We start from the raw sequence: 20972 nt of genomic DNA, 5'->3' as shown, positions 1-20972 counted from the left end.
CCCATCAAGAATGCCATGCAAGCCATTTTCTGTCACACTTCGCTTCAATTTTCTAAAAACTGCGAAGGGCAATGATTCATGGGCTCTCTGTTCCTGTGCATTCTGAACAACAGGACAGACTGCTAATAATGGTAAGGTGTCAGCTATTTTTTCCTCACTGCTTCCTTCTGCCATATTTGGAATAGTCAATTTTTGCACTGTGGTCTGAGCCCCTTGTGGGCACTGGTCCACCGAAGGTGGCATGGAATTTACATTCGACCCAGGCAAATTTTTGGCAAAGGAAGGTGCCAATGGAATTACCTTTGGCATGACCTCTGAGGAGAGAGGCTGGAAATCTAGAGGCTGAGATGGGGGGGAACAATATTATGGTATTTTTAAAGGCAGCTAGGGATTACAACAATGTGGGAGCATTCACAGAGACAGTTGGTGGTTGGAGCAAAGGGTTAGAGAGCTTTCCAACTGTATCTCTACACAAATGCCAGGTGTGCAAGATTTGTACAGATGCCTCAGGATATCTATGGAGTGCATCTCCCAGCTCATTCCATTTCTTAATGTCATACGTACCCCCCTCTAGAAACCAGGGGCACAGTCTAGCAATCTCTTAACAACAAATTTTCTACTAGGGGTGCTAAATGCTTGCCATGCCCTGCCTGAGCTAGCAAAAATAACAAATTATTCCTATGCTTTTCCTGCCTATGTGAAAGCTTGCTTCCTGTGATCTCACCTGAAGGGTAATAGATGCGCATCTTTGGGGCTTGTTCTGAGCGAATGAGATCCTAAGTCCGGGAATCGTTTTGCAGGAGATGATCCACCGCAACCGAGGGATAGCAGGTTGCTAGCTCCGAGGGGAGTTCAATCCTGGGGGTTTCCTTTTGTTGAGGTTTGTTGAGCCAGTGTGGTGTAGTGGTTAAGAGCGGTAGTCACGTAATCTGGGAAACCGGGTTCGCGTCTCCACTCCTCCACATGCAGCTGCTGGGTGACCTTGGGCCAGTCACACTTCTGTGAAGTCTCTCAGCCCCACTCACCTCACAGAGTGTTTGTTGTGGGGGAGGAAGGGAAAGGAGAATGTTAGCCGCTTTGAGACTCCTGAAGGGGAGTGAAAGGCGGGATATCAAATCCAAACTCTTCTTCTTCTTCTTCCTTTTGCTGTGCCTCAGATGCGGAGGTTTTCTTACAAGCCTCACACAGTTCTCTTTTAGGTTAGCCTCACACGTTTCTTTTTAGCTTTCCCTCACACCGGGCACCACTTGAGGCGTTCCCAAAGTAAAGGAATACACACAGAATAAGAATAATAAGAATACACACAGAGACTTGAACCAGCAAGACTCTGGGAAGGGTGCGTATAATCGTGTCTCTCTGTGCCTGTCCCCCCCTCCCGGCCCAGGTAGTTTTATTCACAAAATAATTTTTACAGAGTGTTCAAAAGAACCAATCAGATTTCTTCTGAGCATTTCAACAAACCCACATGGGGAGAAAGTTAAACCACCATAACTAATTAAGCACAGGGTAAACAAAGAACAGAACTACAAAGAAGAGCATTTGGCAACCCTGGAGGTGATAAACAAGCAATATACATGATAAGGAGGATGGCCAGGAGGACAGCGATCATTATCACCTTTATGTGAGATCTGTTTACCTGGCCCTAAGATTAACATCCTACATCAAAGAAACTCGCCCGCTGTCTTTGATGACCCAGGATCCTGCCTGGCAAAGCAATTGGGCTGTGTACGTGACTTGTGACGCGGGTGGCGCTGTGGGCTAAAGCCTCAACGCCTAGGGCTTGCCGATCGAAAGGTCGGCGGTTCGAATCCCCGCGGCGGGGTGCGCTCCCGCTGTTCGGTCCCAGCGCCTGCCCACCTAGCAGTTCGAAAGCACCTCCGGGTGCAAGTAGATAAATAGGTACCGCTTACCAGCGGGAAGGTAAACGGCGTTCCGTGTGCGGCTCTGGCTCGCCAGAGCAGCGATGTCACGCTGGCCACGTGACCCGGAAGTGTCCCCGGACAGCGCTGGCCCCCGGCCAATAAATGTGAGATGGGCGCACAAACCCCACAGTCTGTCAAGACTGGCCCGTTCGGGCAGGGGTACCTTTACCTTTACCTTTTTACGTGACTTGTGAAGAGAGAGAAATGGGCAGTGGAGAAAATGGCCAGAGATGTAGAGGTGTGGATTGATCAAGAATCATATCAAAATAGTTTAAACCCAGTCAACGCAATGCTTTCATTGCTGACACAGATGGCTTACTCTATACTTGTTATAATTCCTCATAGCAATCCCACCTGATTTGCACTCCTACACACAATGCTTTGCTCATTGATGAACTCAAAAGAGATTAGGCATGACATTGCTTATTATTGGAACTATTTGCAAAGTTCAGTGCATTGAATTTGCAGTTGCAAGGAAATGAGGCCAAACTTGTCACCTCTATGTTTATTTCAAAGTCAACTCTATTGAAGCACAATATAGCATACTCTCCAAGTGTCCAGGTTTAAATGGGACATCTCGGATTGACAGAAGCCACCCCAGCTTCTGATACTAATCTGGGATGTTCAGTTTTGGCTCCCATACTCTGGTGGGACCAAAAGGTGAGTATTTTTGGTTTCGTGCTGTGGCACAAGTCAGTTGGCTCTGTAATAAACAAAAACCTGTCCTAATTCCCTTATGGGGGACACAAGAGCTCTTATAGAGTCCTTTGTAGGTTCTCCAGCGGTCAGAGAAAATAACAGAGGCCAACCAGAGAATATTGAGAAGCAAAGCAGCTATTAAGCTTGATCTTTATTGAACTGTTGCAACAGGGTCTCCCCTCACACGCAGGAGAAGGAGGAGGACCCAGAACCAAGGTGTGCCTGCCCTTATATAGACATTTTAAATTCCCTGCCCTGGAGCTCAAGACCATCCTTCCATACATCATACATACATCACAGAAGGGGTGTAACCCAAGCCCACCCCCCCACAAACATCATACGTACATGTCAGGACTGCCTCAGGTCCCAGCTCACAAAGGACCAACACCAGTTTCTCTTTATATACAGAAGTCTTTATTGAAGTTCATTTTTGGTTTGACAGCCGCGGCGCGCAGTCCTACGTCTGAAACCCTAGACCGTTGAAGCTCCGTCTGAGTCCGTCCCTCCCCGACACCAGTTTAAGACCCTTGCCTTGCTCCACCTCCTTCTTTGTTCTCTCTTCCGCTGGGTCCTCCTGCCCGCTGGGGTTTCGCCCTTCCTAGACTCTTCCGACGCTGATTCCCCGGATTGTTCTCCCTCCCTCCGGCGGGCTTTAGGACCTGGTTCCCAATCCGGGCTCTCTGCTGTCCCGCGCGCCTGTACATTTGAACTTGGCGCGCGCGCCCAGCTCCCAACCTTCCTTCTGATCGTCACACTACTCCTGTCACTGCTTTCCTCCTCTTCCGGGAGGTTAGCTGGTTCTGACCTCCCCTCCATTCCCCCCTTCTCCGATGGAGGCGTGGTCAGCCCTGACTCATCTCCTCTCCCTGCTGGAGGAGACGCTGGCCCTGACACACGGGAACCTTCCCCCCCCTTGCTACGCTCTGGTGGGGAAGCTGGTCCTGATCTCCAGCTGCCGCTTTGGGAGTCCCCGCTGGCCCCTTGCTTCTGGTGCGTCCCCCCTGGGACCCCCCTTGTCCTGACCACCAGCGCCCCCTTCTGGGAATCCTCTGGTTCGCTGGAGAGGCTCATGGAATCCCTCGGATCACTGTCATTCTCCCCCCCCCGCTGTCCTCAGACTCTTCCCATTCGCTCTCCATCTCCTGTCTCCGCTGTGCCTCTGTCCCTGAACCCCTGACATCACATCACAGAAAAGATGGTCTACAACAGAAATTTGAATGTGGTCTACAACAGAAATTTGAATGTCCAAGAGTGCTTTCTCTTGGAGAAGAATATTTTCATACACATATGTTTGGAAAAGAAAGAGAATTAAATATATTCCAGACTTTCCTTGGCTAACAGAGTGTGTGGAAACAAAATAGAAAGCACTATGGATAGAATTTCAGTATGTAGATTTTTCAGAATATTTGTGGTAAAATATTCACTAACCCAGGCTGTATCACACTGGTCGCTGAGTATTTAGTATAAAACTCTATAGTCAAGATGCACTGGCCGAGGGGCTATGAAATATGATGGAAGCCCCACTGTGCTGGTGGAATACCACTGCCATGAAATACTGGTGCTGCTTTGATACACTGGTGGGACTCTCTGCAGGGATATCCATTCCATGGGCACAGCTTTACTGTGGAGGTGGTTTGGGTGCAAGGAGGGCTGTGTACATGAGGACGAGGCATGGGCAGATGACATGAAGGCGTAAACTGGGGCAAAGCAGAGCTGCAGAACAGAAGAGACAAGTGGCCTCAGTAATGGGGTTGGGACAGGCATGCAATCCTATCTGTAGCATGCAGTTTTCTCCAGCAAAGATCCCTGGGGCAGTATTACTCATTCCTCCCAAATTAGCTTTTCCATGATAAATATATGTTAGGTATGTGAAACGCATGGGACATGGGTGGCGCTGTGGGTAAAACCTCAGTGCCTAGGACCTGCCGATCGTATGGTCGGCGGTTTGAATCCCCGCGGTGGGGTGAGCTCCCGTCTTTCGGTCCCAGCTCCTGCCCACCTAGCAGTTCAAAAGCACAATTAAGTGTAAGTAGATAAATAGGTACCGCTTTATAGCGGGAAGGTAAACAGCGTTTCAGTGCGCTGCGCTGGTGCTGGCTCGCCAGAGCAGCTTCGTCACGCTGGCTATGTGACCCGGACGTGTCTCCGGACAGCACTGGCCCCCGGCCTCTTAAGTGAGATGGGCGCACAACCCTAGAGTCAGACACGACTGGCCCGTACGGGCAGGGGTACCTTTACCTTTATCTTTATGTGAAATGCACAATCAGGTCTTGTAACAGTGCCTGGGGAACTCGCTGAGTGGAGGGCCAAGGTGTTACTGGGGGTGTCCACCTCAACATCACTGCATTGGCTCTCCCCGTGCCCAAGTTGCAATGAGAAGAAGAAGAAGAAGAGTTTGGATTTGATATCCCGCCTTTCACTCCCTTTCAGGAGTCTCAAAGCGGCTAACATTCTCCTTTCCCTTCCTCCCCCACAACAAACACTCTGTGAGGTGAGTGGGGCTGAGAGACTTCACAGAAGTGTGACTGGCCTAAGGTCACCCAGCAGCTGCATGTGGAGGAACGGGGACGCGAACCCGGTTCCCCAGATTACGTGACTACTGCTCTTAACCACTGCACCACACTGGCTCTCTATCCCTGTGAAAGGTAAGCACCGCTTGTGTTTGCATGGAAGCTGGGTTTTTTGCTTTTAAGCATGCTTTCCCTCTTCTTCTTCTAGGCTGGCCTAGTTCACTCCACCCCTCTGGTAATTTGTGTTTAGATCACTCCTTCCTTCAGAGGCGTGGGAACAGCTCCAATTCTTGATTGAAATACATTCCAGATCTAACCTTGACATAAGCCCTAAAAGAATTAATGCAAAGTGAAATGCAGCCCAAGAACTAATTAGATACGATGCAATAAATGTTGCCACAACTGTCTTCAGTGTGGTTTGTATAAAAGGTTGTTGGTGAATGAAAGAGACAAGTGACAATATCTTTGAAGGGAAGCAACACGCTCTTGGGGAAACTATGTTCCAATGCACACAGCTATACTAGCAAAAGAAATCCACAGAGGAAAGATAACAACAGGAGAATGGCAGGGTTCTTGGAAATTTTGTTTTTTGTGCTGGTGGCTTTTCTGGTTCTGCACTTCCTGAGACAGCGCTGGTCACACAGACGCTACCCTCCTGGACCTTTCTCACTTCCTGTCATTGGAGGCATGTGGCAGATTGGGAAAATACTTTCGCCAGATACTTTCCTGAAGGTACTTCTTTCTAAATCATTTAGTAGTTGAGTAAGAAGCTGGCTTAATAGAACTGCAGATTATTTTATTTCTACAGCAACTGGTGAGTAAAGTGTTGTGTTGGTAAAACCTTCTGGAAAATGGAAGTGTGACATGTAGTGCAACTTGTCAATTGGAACAATTGTTCCTCTCTTCATCAAAACTACAGTATTCTGCAGGTATTCTGCATGCTATAGCAACTTTAATTGTACACATAGTAAATTCAATTAAGGATTTCAATGTAATAATAATAATAATAATAATAAATAATTTATTCTTTATACCCTGCTCATCTTAATCTGGCTTGGTTTCCCCAGTCACTCTGGGCAGCTTCCAACAAAATATTAAAAATACAATAAAACATCAGACATTAAAAACTTCAGGTCATTCCATGTCAGTTCAACGCGTCATGCCACCCACTGTCTCACATTTTGATGAAACTTGGTGTACACCTTTCCCTTAAGGTTGAAAGAAACCCCCTTAAATTTTCCCCCCTCTATCTCAAACGGTTTTACTTTTATAGCACTTCAAAGTTTCGTGAAATCTGCATTTCTGTTCCTCTTGAGATCCTTGGCCTTGCGTACATTTTATTTTTTCCCCTCCATAACCAATGATCATATCAGATAGAGGGGGGACATTTAAGGGGGTTTCTTTCAACCATAAGGGAAGGGAATACACCAAGTTTCATCAAAATCCGAGACGGTGGGTGATGAAACCTTTGTTTTTTTGCATTGATTTGATGTGGAATGACCCTTTCCCTAAACAGGGCTGCCTTCAGATGCCTTCTAAAAGTCAGATAGTTATTTATTTCCTTGACATTTGATGGGAGGGTGTTCTACAATAACCGCTTCTCGCAGTGAGGGAACCACCAGAAGGCCCTCGGTGCTGGACTACAGTGTCCGAGCTGAATTATAGGGGTGGAGATGCTCCTTCAGGTATACTGGGCCAAAGCCGTTTAGGACTTTAAAGGTCAGCACCAACACTTTGAATTTTGCTGGGAAATGGACTGGGAGCCAAGTAGGTCTTTCAAGATTTTACTTTTCTCATCATAACGACTCTTATCTGGCTTGTTTGCATCACCAATAATCATTTTTAAAATATATAATGCCAGATTGATTGGCTGTATGATTACCCTGTATTTAATTTTGGGGAAGCAAATCCATATACATTATTCAGGGATATATAAGAAAAGAAAAGAAAAACTTTTTGTATACATTATATTAGCTGCAATATTCTAAAATACGTTTGTGAATTACTTTTTTACATATGGGATGACTTTATATTTGACTATAAATTTAATATTCTATATCTGTATATTCTATATCTATATAGATATAGATAGATAGATAGATGATATATCTATATATATCTGTATATTCTATATCTGTATATTCTATATACCGTATAACTTGACTGTAATGCATACCTTTTTTGGTCAAATTACGTCATGAAAATTAGGGTGCGCATTAGATTTGATGGCACATTTACATTCACCAGCAAATACTTTTTTTGGTTTCAAGGTTTTGAAAATTGAGGTGCACATACTGTATGTATATGTAAATGTCTCCCATAAAACAAAATGATTTCTATTAACTAATATATTGTTATAAGTAGAGTGGGGAGATCTTCCATTAAACCCAAGAAATTTATGAATGTCAGAATCTAGCTAATATTGGGGATATGAATGCAAAACACAACCTGCAGAACTGGGCTGGCTTATGGGAACCAGCTTGACCAGGGCTAGTTAAGAACAAAAACATTAATATACAAAGGTGTGGATGGCTTGTGATTAGCACATCAAAGGAAGGTTCTCAGGTCTATGATCACAGGCTGGCCTCACAGGAGAAATGTTGCTCTAAAAAACTAGGCTTGGGATAGCAGATGGATGGGGAGGAGTTGCTTGGAGCAAAGGTGTGTTAGGAAGAAGGAGGACAACAAAGACAGGACCTTGGACGAGAGTCTTGGACTATAGTGCTACACTGCTGCGGGGAACAAGCCACCCCAGAGACGACCATCCTGTAAGATCTGGACTCCCACAATTCAAATTCAGTTGCAAATATGCGAATAAATCATTTTTCTTAAAGCTACAACAGTTTCCACTACATCCTGATTCTCAAAGTAGCACAGACCCTGTGGGAGTGCCTGGAACCCCCTTGGAATTTTGCCACCGCAGCTTGGCAGAGATTGGAGGTGGCCCCCAACTTTTTAACAATAGAAAGAATTATAAGGGCTATTAGAAACCCACCCTGGATTGAGAAAATCTAAACAACTATTAGCCAGTTTTGAGTCCGAGCACTGCCAGGGCCACTGCTGCACAGAAAAGCACCTGAGAGGTGCTGCAGCCAACACCAGCTAACCGGGTGTATTGTGAGCAGGACCTATCACAGGGGAGGAGGGTCAACTCCTGCCTGAGTATCACTCCTTCAGGGATGTGTTCTGCAAGGAGGCAGCAAAGTTGCCATGGCACCAGCTATATCGCTGTGTGATTGAGCTATTCCTGGGGCCACCCTTCCCTTGGAGTTGCCTCTACCCAACATCTGAGGCTGAGCTTACAGTTCTGTACTAGTTCCTGGATAATGATTTGGCAACAGGCTTGTTGCAGTCATTGAAGATGCTGGATGGTGCCCCAGTAGTGTTTGTCAAGAAGAAGTGGGCAGTGGAGCTGAAGGTGAAAATAGGTAAAGGATCCCTGGATGGTTGAGTCCAGTCCAAGGCGACTATGGGGTTGCGACGCTCATTTTGCTTTCAGGCTGAGGGAGCCGGCGTTTGTCCACAGACAGCTTTCCGGGTCATGTGGCCAGCATGACTAAACTGCTTCTGCCCCACTCCTTTCCCATGGAAAACTCATTCTTTAGTGCTAAATCGGAGCAAATGTCAATCTGAATAAAATCTGAACTTCTGTTTGTTCTGACTGAGCACTAAAGAGTGGTTTTCCGGGGGGGGGGGCGGGCCGGCGGGAAGCAGCAGGACAAGATTTAGTGTGGGTAAGTCCTCAGTGTCACAAGAACTGGACAGCCTTGAAATACACTCTGTTGTGGCGAAGAAGAAGCCTTTGCCAGCTCACTGAATGCCTGTCACAGTGGCAATGGGCTATAGTCACAAAAGCTTGTAATAATCTGCTATATTTTAACATGACAGTTCTCTTTTCTACTTTGATGCTAATGGCAGCTGGCTAAGCAATATGGAGACATTTACAATGTATGGCTCGGACATTATCCTCTGGTAGTACTGTCTGGATTCCAAACGGTGAAAGAAGGCCTTACAAACCCACCAGAAGTCTTGTCTGAACGACCGGTGACCCCTTTCCTGAAAACTGCATTTAAAAAAAGGGGTAAGTTGTTGAGAAGGCTGATGGGTTTTGCTGGCCCTATCTCCAGAGAAGAGTATAAAATCGAACTCTGACTATGCCCATCATCTGAAGCTCTTTCCAACAGCAGAGGTCTTCAAAGAAGTCATTGCACTGCATTTACCAGCTTGGTCATTAGGCATTAAGATTGCCACAAAATCTGGTTCATAGGCTAGGCTCTTGCGCAAAACTCAGAAGTCAACAAAGGTGATGTGAACTTATGATAACACTTTTTGTGTGAGTCTTGGGAAGGTACTGAAAGAGGAAGTCTTGCTGATTTGTGAGGCGTTCACAAAGTAAAGGAAGGATTGAACTCTTATTAATAAGAATACACACAGAGGCTTGAACCAGCAAGACTCTGGGAAGGGTGCATATAATAATCTCTCTCTGTGCCTCCCTCCGCAGCCCCCCCCCCAGCCCAGGCCGTTTTATTCACAAAAGAACTTTTTACAGAGTGTTAGTAAGAACCAATCAGATTTCCTCTGAGCATTTAAACAAACCCACCTGGGGAGAATGTTAAACCACCAAAACTAATTAAGCACAGGGTAAACAAAGAACAGAACTACAAAGAAGAGCATTTGGCATCAAAGGATGACCCAGGAGCCTGCCTGTCTAAGCAACTGGGCTGTGTAAGTGACTTGCGAAGAGAGAGAAATGGGCAGTAGAGGAACAGTAGAGGAAATGGACAGAGATGCAGGCGGTTGTGGGATTTGATCAGAAATTATTGTCAATGTATCAAACCCAGTCAACACAATGCATTCATTGTGGACACAATGGCTTGATGCATATTTTATAATTCCTCATAGTAATCCCACCTGATCACTACAGATTTGACAGGAAGAACTGACTCTTCCATGCATGAGAAGTAGAGTGAAGGAATTTAGTGGTGAATATATTCTGATTTCATTAATCCTGTGATGCCTCCCCAATGCTACATGATTGCTGTCCAGAGGGACTAAAGTGCAAAAAAGTGGAACCAAAATAAACCAGAACAAAAAAAATTATAGAATTTCAGCAGAAAGTTATAGGATATGCACTTATTGGAAATGAAGCAGTCTCTTCTTTTTAGGTTTAGGTTTTTTCTTTATTGATTTGGCTTTTTATGAACCTTTTTTATAGTTTTCTATAAGTATTACTTATATGCAGGAATTAATATTTGAACATATATATCTGTGATAAAGGAGGACGTTTACAGAGAACTGAGGATTAGAAAAAGAAGGGATCTGTGGAAGACAAATCAGAGAGGGTTTTCTCAGGGTGTGAAGCTGAGGAACGGGGAGACCTCCCAGGTGGGAGATGGGGGGGAATCAACTCTCTGTATTCTTTTCTTGATATGTTGCCTTTTCTTCTCTTTCTATAAAAGAGTTTGGATTTTACTGCTTAATATGTTAAAACTTTTAATAAAACTCTATTAAAAGAAAAGGAAATGAAGCAGTGTGACCACTTCAATAACATAACAATCACAAATAATCATGAATGCACAATTAAAAGGATATCTGGAAGGATCCTGTGTGCTATATTGAAACAAGTTCCAGTGCTTGAAGACAAGATTGAGTGATGGCCTCATAAGCATTTTCTGAAGAGTACAGTGCTGGTGATTATCACTTTACTAGACAGATTCTGTGCCAGTCTTGCAGTTCTTAGGTTGTGAAAGAATGGCATCTCTGAAATGCACAGGTATTATCTGCACTAAATTTGGTCTCATCTTGGTTGACTGACAACTTTAAAAATATGGCATTTTTGTGAGTAATGTTTTCTCATTGATTCCTTCCTGTTTTAGGTTTGGTCTTTTCAAATGGTCACACCTGGAAGCAGCAGAGACGGTTCAGTGTCATTACTTTGCGGAAGCTGGGTCTGGGGAAGAAAGGCATGGAGTTCCAAATACAAGAGGAAGCCCATCGTCTTGTGGAGGTCTTTGCACATGCAAAAGGTATGTGATATTACCGTATTTACATGAATCAAATCACCCTCCAATCTAATGAAACCTCAGTTTTCAAAACCCTGAAACCAAAAAAAAAATGCTGGCAAAGTGTGGCCAGTGTGGTGTAGTGGTTAAGAGCGGTAGTCTCGTTATCTGGGGAACCGGGTTCGCGTCCCCGCTCCTCCACATGCAGCTGCTGGGTGACCTTGGGCCAGTCACACTTCTTTGAAGTCTCTCAGCCCCACTCACCTCACAGAGTGTTTGTTGTGGGGGAGGAAGGGAAAGGAGAATGTTAGCCGCTTTGAGACTCCTGAAGGGAAGTGAAAGGCGGGATATCAAATCCAAACTCTTCTTCTTCTACAAATGCAAATGTGCCATCAAATTTTCACACTGTAATTTGGCCAAAAAAGGTGCACATTACTTTCGCGTAAATATGGTAAGTAACGATGCTGATACCTATCCCAGTTTGCAGCGATCTTTATGCACAATCTCTGCACATTTTGGAATGGAATTTTATACATTTTCACTTTTATTCAATTATTTTTAAAATAACAGTTGATCCTAGCAGCTTTCTGAGATATAAATGTAAATGATTTCATTTGCAGGGCAACCACATGATTTTTCACTCCCCATTACCAATGCAGTGTCCAGCTTGATATGTGTTTTGGCTTTTGGATACCGATTTTCTCTTGAAGATGAAAAATTCCAAAAATTGATCGATGCCGTTGATTGCATCTTGAAAGATTCAAATAACTTACTTCACGTGGTGAGTAGACTATTGATTCCCAGAGGCCCTAACTCAAATACCGTATTTTTCGCCCTATAGGACGCACTTTTTTCCCTCCAAAAATGAAGGGGAAATCTGGGTGCGTCCTATGGGGCAAATGCAGGCTTTTGCTGAAGCTTGGAGAGCGAGAGGGGTTGGTGCGCACCGACCCCTCTCGTTCTCCAGGCTTCGGGAACGCATCCGCAGCCTAGGCAGCCCTCCGGGAGTTCCCGCAGGGCTGTCTAGGCTGCGGATAGCAGCCTGCTTCCCGGAGCACCGGGCGTGCTGAAAGCAGAGCGCCCAGCACTTAGGGAACACATCCACAGCCTAGGCAGCCCTCCGGGAGTTCCCGCAGGGCTGTCTAGGCTGCGGATAGCAGCCTGCCGCCCGGAGCGAGGGGCGCCCTTAAGCAGAGCGCCCCTCGCGCCGGGCAGACATCCGCAGCGTGGGGAGTCCTGCAGGAGTTCCCCGCAGGGCTCCCCATGCTGCGGATAGCAGCCTGCCGCCCAGCGCGAGGAGCGCCCTGAAGCAGAGCGCCCCTCGCGCCGGGCAGACATCGGCCAGCCCCACAAGCTCGGAGGACAGCAGGGAGGCGCAGTGCTGCCATCCCGCTGTTCCTCAACCTGGTTCGGTTTCCCCGACCTGGTTTGGGGGGGGGGAAATAAAGGAAATTTTTTTCCCCTTTATTTCCCCCCAAAAAAACTAGGTGCGTCCTATGGAACGGAGCGTCCTATGGGATGAAAAATACGGTAAGCATTCATAGAACATTATGGTAGTACTCCTAAATCTTAGGGCTCATCTACACTTCCATTTGTCTTGCAGGTTTCTCCCCCTGAAAAACCTGCTGTTCACCACTGAATTGGAACAAATGTCAGTTGCTTTTTCTGTGAGTTGTTGTTCCAATTCAGTGATAAACAGTGGGTTTTCCTGGGGAAAGTGGCAGGAAAATTTAAAACCATTTGGATCTGTGTCTAGAAAGCAGGGCACAAGCAGAAGTATGCATGAGCCCTCAGAGTACTCGATTCATTGGAGGGAGATGTGAATTTAAATCCGGGTTGGATGGCCCGTCTTGTATGCCTCCTTCCAGCAACTTCTGCAGCCAAGCTGATACCAAGGAAGGAAAGTCCACAACCTCCTGAGGGCATCCATTCCACTGTCAAACAGCTCTTACTGTCAGAAAGTTCTTCCTGATATTCAGTAAGAATCTCCTTTCTTGAAAATTGAAGCCCTTGGTTCAAGACCTACCCTTTGCAGCAGGGTATAATAATAATAATAATAATAACAATAATAATCGTTATTTTTTTAGAAAAAAGGTGCCACAACTCACCATTAACGCCTCCCTTGTTTTCTTATAATGGCAATGGTGCCAAGCTAAGAGGTTCTGGAACTGAGTTCTAGTCAGTTTCAGCTGAACCTGATTATTATTATAGGAGAAAACAAGTTAGCTCCATTTTCTTTGTGACAGCTACAAATCCACCTGTTACCTCATTCAACCCATGTTTTATGAGTTTTGTCGCAAGAATATCACGGGTGACTTTGTCAAAAGCCTTACTGAAATCAAGATACACTATAACCACAACATTCCCCTGATTCACCAAGCTTGTAACTCCATCAAAAAGAGAAATGAGATTCATCTGGCATGGCTTACTTTTGAGAAACCCATGCTGGGTCTTAGTAATCACAGCATCCTTTACTAAGTGCTCACAGACCGACTGCTGAATGAATGAATGAATGTTGCACTAAACTCTTTGCAACAAAAATGAACCAAAATGTGAAAATAATTCACCTTAGCACTGTGTCCTTAAACTTTGATAGTTCACATAAATTTAATACATATATACCTCACTTTTCTCTAAAGTATTCAAAGAGGCTAAAGAGAAACCAGGAATGAACAAAAAAACCCCACAAAGCTTCAGAAGCAATATAATTATAACTTCAACACCTTTTAAAAACTAATTAAAATAATATGTAGCAGAATCAGAACAGACAGGTTAGTTAAGTTCAGAACACAGCAGCATCTATCCATCAACAGATCATCTTCAGAACCATGTTTATTCACTTAAACAGAAAAGTTTAGGAGGAACTACCTAGAAAGGGTATTTCATGTTTTTGCTGCCACTATGGGAAATTCTCCAAGAATTCTGCCAGCTGCTCTATTTGTAATGGTGATGGGACCCAGAACAGGGCTCAGAGATGGAAGTTGTGGTTCTGAAAGGAGAATACAGCTTTAGGGACCCTGGTCCTGGGTCATGAAGGGCTTAAAAATACGTAAGAATGGTGTAAAATGAATGTTATATGAACTGACTGCTGGCAGCTGCATTTTTGTACTGGTTAAACATCCCAACCTGTCTTCTAATGCGGTCCTATTTAGTATGCCCAATTCACTGCCAGCTGAAGTGATGTAAAAGCACTCTGCCACCTGCCACCCGGGAGTAACTCTGGGTCAAAGAGCGCCCACAGACATTTAGCCACAGCCTCAATAATAATCCAGGCCATGATGCTGAAGTGCCAGTACAAATGAGTTTGTTGACAGACCTTGTTACCAAACCATTTTGTGGTAGTGACTTGTGGTTTTTGCTTTCTCCTCCTCTGCAGCTCTATGAAGTCTTCCCATGGCTCATGAAACATTTCCCAGGGCCTCATAGGAAGTTATTTGCCTCCGCAGACTTGGTACTTTCATTTGCAAAGGAGGAGTTAGAAAGGCATAAAGAGCAACGAAAGGATGAGCCGCAGGATTTCATTGATTTCTATCTACTTCAGATGGAGAAAGTAAGCATCCACTGTCAACTCCGGGCACTTGGAGCCTGGCCACACTACAATGTGTGTTTGTGTCTGAGTTCCCACTTACTTTGTGTAGTCCAGATGAAGTTACCCTCAAACAGCACCTGTCTTGATTCTTTCCCTCTGCAAATTTGGGTGTACCTAATACAGGGATAATTCAATATACAGTTGTACCTTGGTTCCCAAAGGGAATCCATTCCGGAAGTCTATTCGACTTCCAAAACGTTTGAAAACCAAGGTGCAGCTTCTGACTGGCTGCAGGAACTTCCAGATTTGCAGCATTTGGGAGCCAAGACATTCAAGTCACAAGGCGTTCGACAACTAAGGTACGACTGTATTGGGGAAAATTGGACTTTAAATTGCCAGTGTGGTGTAGTGGTTAAGAGCGGTAGTCACGTAATCTGGGAAACCGGGTTCGTGTCTCCGCTCCTCCACATGCAGCTGCTGGGTGACCTTGGGCCAGTCACACTTCTGTGAAGTCTCTCAGCCCCACTCACCTCACAGAGTGTTTGTTGTGGGGGAGGAAGGGAAAGGAGAATGTTAGCCGCTTTGAGACTCCTGAAGGGGAGTGAAAGGCGGGGTATCAAATCCAAACTCTTCTTCTTCTTCATTTGGGGTAATAGATGATTTATTGTGGTGGTTTTGGTTGGGTGGATCAATAATCACTTTTTGCTGCTCAGAGTGGGTGGGGTATAAATAATATATGATGATGATGATGTCCTTTCAGCCTCCTTTTCTACTCCAGCCAGCTTGATTTCATTTTGGGGTGGGGTGGGGTGGTCAGACAACAAAGCCACAAAGCCATTCAGAAGTGTAGAAAGTCCCTGATCTGCTCTGAGATGCCTTGTTAGTGGTGTGATCTGATTCTGAAAAACATTTCCAAGATCACTCCAGTTCACCTTGTAATTTCAGGTACGCAAACAGACAATGCAAACCACTATTAAATAAGTTTGGGAGAGGATACCCATAAACTTGCACTGGATTTGTGCAGATGATGCCACTGTTTTTGAACCATCACCCCAATTTTTTTTTGGAAAGCTGACTTGGAAAGGGCTGTGGTTTCTTTCTATTATCTCTTATTCTGCATGTCTTCAGAAGGGTGTTGGAGAGATCCTTTCTTACTCCAGTCTATGACTGTCCAAGTATCTTCCTGCACACTCAGCTGTAAAACATATTATTAGGTGTTGCAATAGGAAGAAACCCCCCCCCCAAGGTCAGATAGATTTTGTGTGGCCTGTAAATAATTCCAACATTTCGCTTTCTTCATTATTGTCAATAGAGCAAGGATGACCCCAACTCTACCTATGATGAAAGCAACCTGGCAGAGTGTGTTCTTGACCTCTTTGTCGCTGGGACAGAGACGACTGCTGCTACTCTGCAATGGGGACTGCTCCTCATGGTGTCTTATCCAGATGTTCAAGGTGAGGGAGAACTTTGCAATGGAAGCAAGCAACTCTCTGGATCCCTGTAGGGAAGAGCTTAGATTTATTGCTTTTTTAGTAGCAGGTTGTGATTCTTCCAAGGTCTCATAATGGGTGGATGACAAATATATGTTCATAGTCTGAGCACAATTATTTTCTCAAGAATGCCCCATGATCAGCTTTGGAGAATCTGTACCCAGTTCTCCCCAGTAAAAATGCAACAAATTATCCACCAAATCACAAACTTCCCACAGTGGCCAACCAGGTGCGTATGGGAAGCCTGTGAACAGGACCAGATTAGAACAGTATTCTCTGTACTTGTGATTCCCACCAACTGGTATTTACAGACATACCGTATTTTTTGCCCCATAGGGCGCACCGGTCCATAGGACGCACCTAGGTTTTTTTTTTGGGGGGGGGGAAATAAAGAAAATAATTTTTATTTTCCCTCCAGGCGCAGGGCTGGGGCGGGGGAAGCCCGAGCTTACCCCAGCCCCCAGAACAGGGGGCTCCCGCCGGGCTCCCACGCCTTGCGGATATCTGCCTGAAGCCCAAACCAGGTCGGGGAACAGCGGGATGGCGGCGCTCTGCCTCCCCGCTGTCCCCTGAGCTTGTGGCTCTGAGCGCACTTCTCCCCTCCACCAGCCTCCAAACCAGGCCGGGGAACCGAAGCCCGGGGCGTGCTGTGCAGCGCGCCCCAGGCTTTGAGATGCAGGCTGCTATCCCCTTCATTTTTGGAGGGGAAAAAGTGCATCCTATAGGGCGAAAAATACGGTACTACTTTTTACACTGGAGGGATGAGGGAGAACATATCCATCATGTTTATCAGTCATTGATAGCCTTATCCTCTTAAAAATCATCAAATCCGATTCTAAAGCCATTCAAGTGAGTGGGCATCACATCTTGTGGGAATAAATTCCAGAATTTAACTCTGTGCTATAGGAAGAAGACCTGGGACGCGGGTGGTGCTGTGGGTTAAACCACAGAACCTAGGACTTGCTGTTCAGAAGGTCGGCAGTTCGAATCCCCGCAACGGAGTGAGCTCCCGTTGCTCGGTCCCTGCTCATGTCAACCCAGCAGTTCAAAAGCACGTCAAAGTGCAAGTAGATAAATAGGTACCGCTCCAGCGGGAAGGTAAACCGTGTTTCCATGCGCTGCTCTGGTTTGCCAGAAGCGGCTTAGTCATGCTGGCCACATGACCCAGAAGCTGTATGCCAGCTCCCTTGGTCAATAAAGCAAGATGAGCGCCACAACCCCAGAGTCGGCCACGACTGGACCTAATGGCCAAGGGTCCCTTTACCTTATATGAAGAAGTACTTTCCTTACCCTGTCCTGAATCTTCCAACGGCAGCCTTGGGGTATGGCTGAGCATGGCACATTGTGGGTCACCACTATGGCCAAGCAACCACTGAGTGGGTGAAAGAAACATTTGATCTGGCTCCTGGTGAAATTGTCTTCCCAGAGAGTAAGGAACTCTGAATTTGTGGAAACATGAGAAACTGGCTGCTGCTGAGTCAGGGCCAGGGTCCATCCAGCTCAGTATTGCCTACACTGGCTGCCATCAGCTCTAATGGGATTTCAGGGAAGGAACATTCCCAGCCCTACCTGGAGATTCTGGGAATTGAATCACAGACCTTCTGCATGCAAAACAGATGTTCTACCCCAGAGCAATAGACCTTTTCCACATGCAGCTGCATTCACGGTATTTAATTGTTAACTTCTTATTTTCAGGGTGCTGCCAGCATATACCAATGAGCTTCACTTAATATACCAGGGTCTTTTCACCCCACCCTATACAGCTTGATTGTCAGAAATTTCTCAGATTTAAACCAGGGTATTTTAAAATAAAGCTTCATTTCCCACTTTTCACTGCAGATAAAGTCTACAAGGAGATGGAAGATGTTTTAGGTTCCTCCCTTCCCATTTGCTATGAAGATCGAAAGAAACTGCCTTACACCAACGCGGTGATGCATGAAATTTTGCGTGCAAAATATCCCTTATTAGTTGGGATTCCCAGGCGAAGTGCAAAGGATATGGAAATGCATGGTTTTCACATTCCAAAGGTACAGGATATAGATAAGGCAACAGCTGTATATTTTGAAAGCAAAGAGCACCTGATAGTGGCACTTTAAATGCACACATGTAGCACAAAATCTGAGGGAGAAGGGTCTCCCCTCTCTCGAAAAAAAAATATCTGAAGATTAATAACCTGAAAGTTAAAAAATTCTATTATGACAAATACAAGGAACAGAATAAAAAAATTCCTTCCAGTAGCACCTTAAAGACCAACTAAGTTAGTTCTTGGTATGAGCTTTCGTGTGCATGCACACTTCTTCAGATACACTGAAACAGAAGTTGCCAGATCCTTCTATATAGTGAGAAGGTGGGGAGGGGTATTACTCAGAAGGGTGGTGGGAATGGGAGATTGGCAGATAGCTGAGATGAGCCTGTTGACGACAAGGAACAGACTATTGCATAAGTGATCTGGAATGAGAGGATGAACCCCAAACACATAACAAGTTTTATCAAGATACATATATTCATAGAATTGTAGAGTTGGAAGGGACGCTGAGGGTCATCTAGTCCAACTCCTTGCAATACAGGAATCTCAACTACAACATCCATAATAGATGGTCATCTAACCTCCAAAGGCATAAAAACTTGCAAGGTAAGTATCCAGTACAAGAATCCCTGGACCTGCTTTCCTATAATTTGGCAGGCTTTTTCCACCTGTAAGGGATTAGCATGCATGCCAATCTCATTCACTTCTGTCAAAAGGGAAAGAAAAGTTATATAATTCCCAACAACAAATTGAAGCAGAAGGAGAGCAGACTCAAACACGCCCTGCATTGAACTCAGCAGCCTCTGATGTGCCCTGGGCTGACACACACTATATTCTGATGCACCAAATCAGAATTAGAATTAAATATTGTGATTATTGTACACCATAAATATAGACTGTATCTTGGTATGTTAGAAATGTGTTAAGATTGATTACTGGGGCAGCGAATGGCAAAACTGTTTTGTGCTGGTCCAGATGCATTCTGAGCCAACTGTTTCTTCTTTTCAGAGGACACTTGTTATTACAGATCTGAACTCTGTTCTTGTCGATCCCACGCGATGGGAAACACCTGAAGAGTTCAACCCGCACCATTTTTTGGACACGGATGGAAATTTTAGGTCTAGAGAAGAATACCTGCCATTTGGAGCAGGTAAATGTAGAAATAATCATGGTCACATTTAGTAGCTTGTTTCAAACAAGCGAATGGAGCAAAGCCAGGATCCTTAGGATGTCAACCCAGAGGATTCAAGGGAGATACTTTGGGAGTAGCTGTTTTCCAGCTTTTTGTTGTTGTTGTTGTGGCTAAAACTACTAGCTGAGCAAACCAGATGAACTGGAGAATACATGGAGTTGGTTATGTCTCACTTGCTGCTTCCCCCTTCTTTCTTCTGCAGGGGCTCGAGCCTGTGTGGGAGAGCAGATGGCCAAGATGGAGATATTCCTCTTCCTAACCACCCTGTTGAGGGCATTCCGCTTCCAGCTGCCAGAAGGAGTAAAAGAACTTAATAACAAGCCTGTTTTGGGGCTGACATTGCATCCCCACCCTCACAAACTCTGTGCTATTCCCCGCTGCAGTGCATCAGGAAGCATATAAAAATAATTACCATGGTTTGTTTATTTATTGCCATAAATTTCTCCATTATTATTATTATTATTATTATTATTATTATTATTATTATTCACTTTGACTGACATTCTGTCCTTGGCTTTCTCAGTTCTACTATCATTGGACCAATTAAAATAACCCTCATTTGCAGCAGGGGCAGAGTTTGGTAATCTTTGATAATATGGCATTCATATTATGCCAAAATTTGGCACCCCCAAACAGATCTTCTCAATTATGTGTCTTCCCAATTTTGTGCCCCCTCGGCTCAGTGCCCTGTGGAAGGGAACCTCCCACGCCCTTTGCAGTTTCTGTGCTCAGGACTGAATTCTATATCTGAACTTAGGTATTTTTACCCTATTCCATACAAAGGTAAAAAGGAGGCTCATTTGTTGAATCTGCTCTTTTTCAGCTAATGGAGTCATTGTATTTTCTTTGTTAAGTGCTGAATTGGACATTTAAAAGGGAGAATTGCATGCTGAGATGGGTCAGTGGTGGAGTTTTGTGCTGTGTTGACATACTAACCTATTTGTAGCACAAAAATGTAGCATTTTTGGATCCAGAATCATTCATTCTTGTCCTCAACATACATTGTAGACTGATTCTAGATCCTGCCATCTACAAGCCTAGGGATGGCTACTTGATATGTGAAAACCCTCCTCATTATTATGTTTTCTATGACTTTTCCACCGTGCGCATGCCCCAGATGAATCAAGAAGGAAATGGTGGTTGTGATCATGCTATACACCCAGCCCACAATGCCATTGGTCAGGTGTAGATACTTTCTGTGCCACTATTGGGATAGTCTATATCGGTTTTCAAATGGACGCACTGTAGGATAACTCTAGGTAGGGCTAGGAAAGATTCCCTCTTTGAAAGCTGGAGACATGCTGGCAGTTGGTGCTGACAATACTGAGCTGGATAGACAAATGGTAGGGTAGCTTTCTATGTTGCTGTCTCTGCCCACAACAAAACCCCACCTTTTCAAAAAGCAGAATAATAGCGCTAAAGGCATCTACAACTGCAGGTTGTGCTACTTTTCTGTTTCGGGTAGGGGTAGTTTATGAGGTCTGAGAAGATGGAAGAACTGAGGGGAAATAAAGTTCACCATGACTGGGTGCTGGCATTGTGTGGGTGCCCTCTAAAAAGCATCCGCACAATGCACCCACACAATCATGGCGAACCTGCCAT

At 45.0% G+C, this 20972-nt stretch overlaps 1 protein-coding gene and 1 long non-coding RNA gene across 3 annotated transcripts; one reads left to right on the top strand and one right to left on the bottom strand.

The window, feature by feature from the left end:
* The first annotated feature begins 5568 nt into the window (after positions 1 to 5568).
* LOC309533160 (cytochrome P450 2J4-like) lies at positions 5569 to 19826 on the top strand. Of its 2 annotated transcripts, XM_082224359.1 has the most exons (9): positions 5569 to 5863; positions 9050 to 9212; positions 11008 to 11157; positions 11754 to 11914; positions 14510 to 14683; positions 15975 to 16116; positions 17992 to 18179; positions 19187 to 19328; positions 19573 to 19826. In XM_082224359.1, exons 1-9 carry the CDS (start codon positions 5693 to 5695, stop codon positions 19770 to 19772), a joined length of 1491 nt encoding a protein of 496 aa, XP_082080485.1. In that variant the 5' UTR covers positions 5569 to 5692; the 3' UTR covers positions 19773 to 19826. The 2 variants fall into 2 exon arrangements, with proteins under 2 accessions (XP_082080485.1, XP_082080486.1); XM_082224360.1 differs by lacking the exons at positions 5569 to 5863; positions 9050 to 9212 and adding an exon at positions 10518 to 10904.
* LOC309533328 lies at positions 14838 to 15968 on the bottom strand. The gene is made up of 2 exons (XR_014220121.1): positions 15291 to 15968; positions 14838 to 15047 (listed from the first exon to the last, which is right to left on the bottom strand). It is a non-coding gene; the product is annotated as an uncharacterized lncRNA (long non-coding RNA).
* Positions 19827 to 20972: the final 1146 nt, after the last annotated feature.

The sequence above is a fragment of the Podarcis vaucheri genome (genome assembly GCF_965113315.1).
Source record: "Podarcis vaucheri genome assembly, chromosome: 5".
Lineage (NCBI taxonomy): Eukaryota > Metazoa > Chordata > Lepidosauria > Squamata > Lacertidae > Podarcis > Podarcis vaucheri.
The sequence above is the reverse complement of the archived record's forward strand: the minus strand, read 5'-3'. Positions and strand labels throughout refer to the sequence as shown.